Source organism: Peromyscus californicus, unplaced genomic scaffold, assembly GCF_007827085.1.
Source record: "Peromyscus californicus insignis strain IS unplaced genomic scaffold, ASM782708v3 Scaffold_15__1_contigs__length_86483966, whole genome shotgun sequence".
Taxonomy (NCBI): domain Eukaryota; kingdom Metazoa; phylum Chordata; class Mammalia; order Rodentia; family Cricetidae; genus Peromyscus; species Peromyscus californicus.
This window is the reverse complement of record NW_026294447.1, coordinates 63,645,608-63,654,547: the sequence shown is the minus strand read 5'-3', so window position 1 is coordinate 63,654,547 and position 8,940 is coordinate 63,645,608. Positions and strand designations below refer to the sequence as shown.

General features: G+C 38.9%; 1 gene segment (V, D, J or C); it reads left to right on the top strand.

Moving 5' to 3' along the window:
• The first annotated feature begins 6,385 nt into the window (after positions 1-6,385).
• LOC128110392 (immunoglobulin heavy variable 7-4-1-like) lies at positions 6,386-6,853 on the top strand. The segment is given in 2 exon segments: positions 6,386-6,457; positions 6,537-6,853. Coding segments are annotated over 2 exon segments (363 nt in total).
• Positions 6,854-8,940: the final 2,087 nt, after the last annotated feature.

Here is an 8,940-nt window from a genome sequence, read left to right as displayed (position 1 = left end):
ACTAGGAGCATTTTGAATTACAAGATGTCAGATCCTTTGAAGAATATGTGCAAAATATTAAAAGATGAAGCTAAAGAGTTTATTGTCAATTTGAGAGGAAAACATGAAATGACTGAACTTTGTGGTAAACTTGGATGGAATTGTAATCAGCCAGGAGAGTCTTTTGTTTGGTTGGGCTAATTATCTCTGATAAACATCTTTCCTCTTTCGAATGAGTGTGCTTGCTAAACAATGAATTTTGAGAGAGAGACAAAGATAATAGAGACAGAGAGAGATCATAAAGTAGGTTACTCAGATCACTCAGGAGAAACCAACACCGTTAGCCTATTTAAGGCAGCCAACTGGAGTTCCCACAGTGGAAGAGCCCTGTAGAGAGTAGACTGTCCTCTTGGGTAATGCTTCCAGATTAAAGCACAAATATGCACAGAAAGATATGGTGCTGTGGATATCGCTTTATATAAATAAAGCACTGATTGGCCAGTGACCAGGCAGGAAGTATAGGCGGGACAAGGAGAGAGGAGAATTGAGGAAGGAGGAAGGAAAGGGAGAGCAGCTGGAGCCACCGCCAAGACAAGGAAGATGTAAAGTACCGGTAAGCCACGAGCCACATGGCAAAGTAAAGATTAATAGAAATGGGCTGAATATAAGAGTGAGAGCTAGATAATGATAGGCCTGAGCTAATGGCCAAGCAGTTTAAATAATGTAAGAGTCTGTGTGTTTATTTTATAAATGGGCTCTGGGTCTGATGGGACTTGGCGGTGGGAGCTGGAGAAAAATTCTCCAGCTACAATATGGCATCATCAAACCTTATCAAATCTCTTCTCTTCTCACTGAGGAATGTGTGCATCAGGTTCATATCTGACTCTGCTGTACTTTACGTATTTCACATTCGTACTCTGTGTGTCCCATAGTCACTTCTGCTGTTATACTGTGTTCAACCAGATGCAAATCTGATCCCATGTGTCTAAAGAGCTGGGCAGTTCCCCAGGAACTCAGCCTTTGCTCAGAATTTGGCTCCTTTAAGGCATCAGGAAAGCCTGATTTGTGATGTTCTCACTTCTTGTTGCCCAGGATCATTTAGCTGCCCCTCTTGAATAGATTATAATTGGTTATTAAAATAGACATGATTACTCTGATGAGAAGAGCTACCATCCCCTAACTGTTGTGAATGGAGCAGCAATCAACATAGAACAGAAAAGGTCTGTGGAGTAGGATGTCCAGTCCTTTGCACATATGCCAAGGAGTATAACTGAGTCATGTGATAGAACTACTTTTGGCATTTTGAAAGTTAGCCACACTGATTTCTATGGTGGATGCACCAATTGACTTTGCAACCAGTAGTGAATGAAGATTCCCTTCTCCCACACCCTCCCTGGCATATTTGCCAGTTTTTTTCTTTATTTTAGCCATTCTGATTGTGATAAGAAGAATTCTCAAAATAGTTTAAATTTGCATACTCATGATTCCTTAAAAGGTTGGCTACTTTAAAGATATTTCTTAATCATTTTATTTCTTCTTTTGAGAACTTTGGCAAGATCTGAACCTTTGCTTATTTATTAAAACTTTGTTTAATAAGAATATTAACCATTTATTTAATTATTGATTAAACAAGTAGGAGAGGAGAATATCATACATATAATGAATGACTAATACCTCAGGAAATTTAATCAACATTCGTTTAAGAGCTTTACACATAAAATATTGACATATAGTGGGGCTATTTTTCATCCTCTTTGATAAAATTTTCCATTGATATTGGATCACTGACTGAGACTACAATGCATCATCTGTGACCAAGACCTTCACTCCACACACTCTATTACCACTTGAATTACATGTACATCTCACTCTACCTTTTAACAATTTGTCCTTTCTCAGGATGTTTCAATATACCTGTGGTTTCCCTCATATGTCCACTCTGATTCACAGTCCTCTTATAGCCTCATTATGCGTAACATAAATATATCCTCCCATTTCCCCCTAATCTGACATAATGAAGTGCTTCAGGAAGGCTAGTGGGCATTATTGGTAGTAGAATAACTGGAGTTTGATCAAAATGGGACATGATTCATAACTGCCCATTGCGTGCAAATCTCCCTGGCAAACCTACTTTAACTGTGGATTTTTGGGAATCAATCAAAGGGAAGTCCAATAGAGCAATGACTCTTGGTTGTAGTTGTTTGGAGGGATCTGGGTCCATCCAAGTTCAATAGTGTTAATTTCCAGGATTGATAGGATAGGCTTCTTCAGCCAAGTCTTCTATCCTTTGAAAATTCCAACTTAACTTTCGCTTGATGGATCAATATTACATAAAATTCTTGGAATAGTATTTTCCTGCCCTAGAAGCAATTGCTAAGAGATGGTTTTTCTTGTTTTTAGAATATGAAATAGTATCATAGGAACCAACATTAAACATCATCTCTGAGGTAAGAAATGTCCTTACTCATATCACCATGTAATCATGGTTAAAACAAATTTAACTGATGCCTAGGTAGACTGAAGGCCATGAAACTTTCCTCTAAATTACAGTTACATATTTTCTCCTCCATGTAGTCTCAGGAGGTAATAATGTACATATTTGTTAAAGGGTTGACTGAGATTAATTCAGATGACTCAGTCTACACAAATCCTTGATTCGACAAATAGGACTTGAATGCAATTGTTTCTTTGGTCTAATATTGACATCTTATCTGATTTTCATAGACCTTTGTTCTTGACTCTTCAGAGAAACTGACAAATGATTATTAAGGAAGGTGCTAATAAATTAGTGTGGAATTGCTATGCAACCTATCAATATTATTTCTTGGGGTCTATCCAAAGAAATTAAATTATCATATGCAAGAAAACTATCTACACTCTATATAATAATGCCTATATGCTTGTTTATTAAACTTAGTATTTTGAACTATTCTTCATCTATTCCTAATGTCATTTCCACATGGTCATAGGAAAGGTACTGCAGAAATGATTTCATGTTCAACATGAGTGACAAGTGAGGGCAACTGATATAGCTCAGTAACACAGTGCTTATCTACTATATTTTAGGCCCTGGGTTCAATCAAAAATTCCCTAAAAGAAAGAAAAGTGGGGGTTGGGAAGACAGCTCAGTTGCCGAAGTAGTTGTATAAGCAAGATACTCAAATTTGGATCCCTAGTATCCAAGCAGAATGCTGGGGTTGGCAGTGGGTATCTATATTTCCAACACTGGGGGACAGACAAGTAGATCATTGAAGTTTATAGACAATTCATTTAGGCTTAATTGATGAACTTCATGTTCAGTTAGAAACTCTATTTTAAGGATGGCTTATCAGGTAATAGTTGAAAGACACCCAAAATCTACCTCTAGTCTTTATATGTGTTTATACGCACAAGCACACTAACCTGTGTCCACAACTGTACACATCCACAGCACTTAAACACACACACACACACACACACACACACACACACACACACACACACACACACAACGAATTAAAGGGAACACTAAATGGGCTTGTAGAAAGAGGATCAATACTCAAAACAAAGAGTTAACATTTGCTCCATCAATTTGCCTCATTGTGGTATACCACAAAATACCAAAGTTTGGAAACTCTATCAGAATTGATATACAGATAGTCATTGCCTTATAAGCTATGACACTCTACTGCAGAAATCATCAACTCTTGAATGACTGAACATATGTGCTATTTCCATAAAATGCCATGTAGTACTCTCAACATTTAGGATGCATGCAGTGATTTCTATTCTGCAGTGTGAATGAATCTGGAGGAGATTAAAAGTGAAAAGGAACATATACTATTATTTTATACATCACATTTCTGTCTCCATGAGATTCAAGGCCAGAGAAATTTATAGAGACAGGCAGGCAAATGAGGAGGAGGGCCTGGGAACATGGGGTGTGAATAAGGAATCATAGTTTTCTGATGTAATGTTAGGAAGTAGAGAGCGAGGGTATCCCCAGCATTGCAAATGTTTTAATTTTCAAGGTTTCTGCTCATTGAAATGTTTACCCATGTGAATTTCCCACAAAACTTGAGCATGATGAACAGATACAATTAAATGACAAACAATGATTTGAATGGAAACTAATAAACCTGAGAATGGTACAGTGAACATATCTGCATACTTCCATGAGGAAAACATACATGTGATTCTCATTGAGGCTCTGAGATGATGCCACTGTGAGATAGATAGAAGCAAAGGACACCAGAGACTAAAATGTCTATCTCTTGTCCTGTGTGAGACATGTATAGACACATCTAAGACTAACACTCTAAGCTATGTCACTAATCGTGACACATCTATGTCCACTCAGACCAAAAATCAATTAACATCACAAAAAGAATTATTTAATTTATCATAAGAGAAGTCTTGTCTCACACAGAGCCATGCCTGCCCTACTGCATAAGTATCTGACAAGAGCTACATCTAAATGCTTCTGTTTATCCAACTGTTTCACCTGCCACAAGGAGTCACCTATGCTTATCCACATGTCAAGAGCAGAAGAAAAGAAAGACATGATTTCAAGTCATAATCTGAAATTATCAGAAAATTATTTAATTCTGTAATTTCATCTTCCTCAAGTCCAAATCACGGCGTGTCTTTGAGACAGGACTTTGTCCCTGACAAAAGGTTTTACTTAAAGGGAGTCAACATGATGCTCTGACCATCAGAGTGAGACCAGCAAACTGCAGGGAGCCAGTGATACTTCAGGGGGCGCAAAATCTCTATGGTTACAATTGTAACCCTGAGCCAGGTGTACAGAAGGCCAGAAAGGAATTCCAGTCAGCCTTGACTTCCTCTCCCTGCCCAGTATGCAGAACAAACTGCAGGACTTTGAAGCTGGCAACTGTTGACTTCCTTTGACAAATAGCATTTGTGCTAAAAGAACATGGATAGTGCAGCACAAAAGTCTGGTCTATATGAACAGCACACTTGTACTCATTTCTTTTATTTCTTGTCTCACTCCACTGTTTTTGTTTTTCATCCTGTTATAATTGCCTGTCCTTAGTCCACACTATCAGCACATACTAACACCCACATTCAAACAACACCGCTTCACTTTAGGTCAGATGCAAGACATCCCTAGTATCAACCCCCAAGGCTGTTCATAACTCTGCTTCTGATGACTCCAGGCTCTGTATGTTTCAATCAACTCAATATATTTTTGCCCTTTGTATCTCATTACAAGCATCAAATATGAAAGTAGGTAGAATCAAATTCCTGTAATGATGTGCAGTTAAGTTTGGATTGTAAAAGAAGAGAAATGAGATTAAAATGAATAAAAGTTTTTTATGAAGTTTCAAATTCTGCAGAATGGATGGTCTGTGCTGGAGTTTCTTCATATTTGAACACAGATTTATTGTCAGTTACAATACTACAAAAAATAAACCTAGATTTTATATTTTCATTTAGGACTTTTCATATAAGTTGATTTATTATTAAACTATTCTTTATTTTCAAGTTCTTATTATTCTAATTATGTGTCTATGTCTTTTTGTGGGTATAGAACATGAGTGTAAGTGCCCAAGGAGACTGAAAGAGTTGCCTCCCCATGGAGACAGTATTATAAATGATTGTGAGCTACCCTATGTGGGTGCGAGCTACCCTATGTGGGTGCTAGAAATCAAAGTCAAGTCTTTGGGAAAGAAGTACATGTGCATAACTCCTGATCCACCTCACCGGATCTTTAAACTATTCTTTATTGTAAAGTTTGCTTCACTATTTTTATTACACTAGTCTTTAATTTTTATATTAATATAAGTACATCATTTTCTCCTAACTTCCCCATATAACCCTTATACTTTTTCAAATCTGTAACTTTTATTAAATGACTTGTGTAAAGGGAGAGCACATACTTCATTATTTTAAATATAAATGCACTTTATGTCTACCTGCCTCATCAAGAATGGTTAGACGCTGATATGGGAGTGCAGAGAACCCTAAGATTTCAAGAACAGCACCCATTTAGAAGCAATAGGCAAAGAAGGACTGCTGCAGAGTTCTCAGTGTGCAGAGAGCAGTCTCCACTGGAAAGGATAAAGTCACTGAGTCTGAGCACAGAATAGGACAGGTACAGGATGAACGGGAGGCATAGGCCACTGTTTCCCTGCTAGACAGGATCAATCAGCGAGATTGTACATGAGTGAGGACATCATGGTGTAAACCCAGCTCAAGCTAAGGCCTAGGGGGACAACACAACCCACCTGAAGACATGAACATCAGACACTGAAAGGGATATGAATCCTTGTATATTTGATTGTATGTTTGGTTTTGTTCAATGCCTGGTCATATGCAAATCTGCCCTATGCAAAGTCTTTAGAGTAGAAATCTGAGGCTCTCCTCCCTCACCAGCAAGGGAGTACCTGATTAGTCTGAAGAAACTACTGTACCCCAACATCAAACCTCATGGAGTGGGTGTGGAGGCTCCTTTTCCTGCTGGCAGCTGCCCAAAGTAAGGCATCAGAGCCCGGAGCTGCAGAGGAAACTGAGGGAGTTCCATGACCCCTCACTTTCTCATGTTCTTTTCACAGGTGTCCAAGCACAGGTCCAGCTGGTGCAGTCTGGACCTGAGCTGAAGCAGCCTGGACAGTCAGTGAAGATCTCCTGCAAGGCTTCAGGGTACACCTTTACAAACTATGGAATGAACTGGGTGAAGCAGGCACCAGGACAGGGCCTGAAGTGGATGGGCTTGATCAATACCTACACTGGGAATCCAACATATGCTGAGGACTTCAAAGGTCGGTTTGTCTTCTCGTTGGACACCTCTGTCAGCACTGCATACCTGCAGATCAGTAGCCTCAACAATGAAGACACGGCCATGTATTATTGTGCGAGAAACACAGTGTGAAAACCACATCCTGAGGGTGTCAGAAACCCTGAGGGAAGGTGGTTCTGCTATGCCCAGACAACAACAGAGAAAATATCCTGCCCTTGGTTTTTCACTAGGATTATGAGTTTAGTGGTTTTAGATACACCGAAAATTGGTCTCTGTTCTTTGATGGAATACTCTCAGTGCTGCGTTGAGAGAGAAGTCACATAAAAAGGAGAGGGGCCATTGTATAGCACCACTAACTTGTTATAAAACCTACAGTTATTATAACACAACCCAATATAAATGTAGTAAACTTTTGACATGTTGAAATCAAGTATTAGAAACTGTAGCATCAGCCTCTTTCATGCTGTCAGAGAAGATGAACAATGTGGTGGTCTACAGGCTTACAACAGAGAATGGAAAGATGGAGAAAACAACTGTGCTAGGAAGTGCTGGCCTGCAAAGCAGCCACTGGAGACAACAACCACCCACAGACACCTATGCCTGCCTTAGGTCTGCTTGGGTGTCACAAATGAATGTATTTGAAGGTAAAACACACACATAGCCTAAGAAGTGAATATCTACAGGTGCTCAAAGGTGTGGTACAGTGAAATGTAACACACACACCCACACACACACACACACACACACACACACACACACACACACACGTGAATATTTTCAGAAATTATCACTGAAAAAATGATAAGAAGGCAACTTCCAGTGTAAGAGGAAAATATAGGAAGAAAAAGTTGTGGTAGTAAAGGCAAAATTTGAGTCTTGAATCTGAATTTTCAGATGTAGGTTAGACATGGTTGTTGTGATCCAAGTTCTCAGATGTATGTCCCAGGCTTCTTTCAACTTCACTCAACATTTCCAGTGGCAATCAATAATTATTTCTTTCTTTCTAGCTTTCATGTTCATTGACTTCATTACATTGCAAAATCCCATCTTTATGTGTTGTAAATTGTGATTTTATTTTAGCTTTAATTGTCCAAGTTACAAGTTTGGTATATTCCTCCAAAGAAGCCTGATCCTGATGTGATAATTTATAAAATTCAGACTCAAATTCTTTTTCTGTTTTGGTCTTTTCTCTATTGCGTTATTTTGTTATAGAAAAGTTCTGAAATGTTGAAACAGAAACATGGCATTCCATTCTCAAATTCCCCATGTTTCTACATTGCAATTTATAGAAATGTTGTGATAGATATCTTTTCCTCACTATGTGAGATATCATGTCAATTATCTGAGGAATCTTATTTTTCAAAAGAGAACATCTGTGCTGACAATGACTACATTACCTTTGTCAAACATGGGTTGTTTCTTTTACTATAGATCATTCTGCATGGAAGATGCTGCTGTGTTATCACCACATCCTTTGTTCTGAGTCTTATACATTTGAAATTGTTTGGTGAGTCTTTCTTTTAGTTCAAAGCATCTTTATTTTTTCATTACAGGCTTGTACAAAATTCAGCAGAGGATTAAGTCGTGGCAAAGTTGAGACATTAATTTCTTTTGTGGAACTGTTATCCATTATTCCTGTTTACCTGAACAGAACTACCCATGTGTCAGAATACCATGTGATTGTCCTCTCCTGCCTTGATTTCTTGTGTATCTCTCCAAGTCTGATTGCCCTACTTTGAGTGAACTCTGCTGGGTGCATAGTCATGAGGCTTATAAATACAGGAGGCACAGGGACTGTGAGAACCTTGCAGGCATCTTGATGTTTAGTAAATTGCAACTGCAGTTGGAGGCATAGGGATGAATGGTTCTGGAAAAGCCAGGAAGTCTGATAGCACTGGATGGCAGGAACCTGGAGGAGTGGGAGGCCTATTGTATGCAACAGCAATGTGTCCCCAGAAAGTTCAGAGAAGCAAGAACATGAAGAAGACTGCCTAATATGTGGAAAGAAGCAAAGACAACATGATAGGAAGGGGAGGGAGGTCACAACAAAAGAGTAGGGTGTGGGAAATGAAGGGGCTGCACTACCTGGTAGTTCAGGGAAGAGAAGTCTCTAAAGGGCCATGTGGTGGTTTTTTTTTTTTTATAAGAAAGAGCATACCTAGCTGCTGGGCAGAGAAAGGGAACTCCTTGGCAATCTGGAGAGCAGAAGAATATGGCAC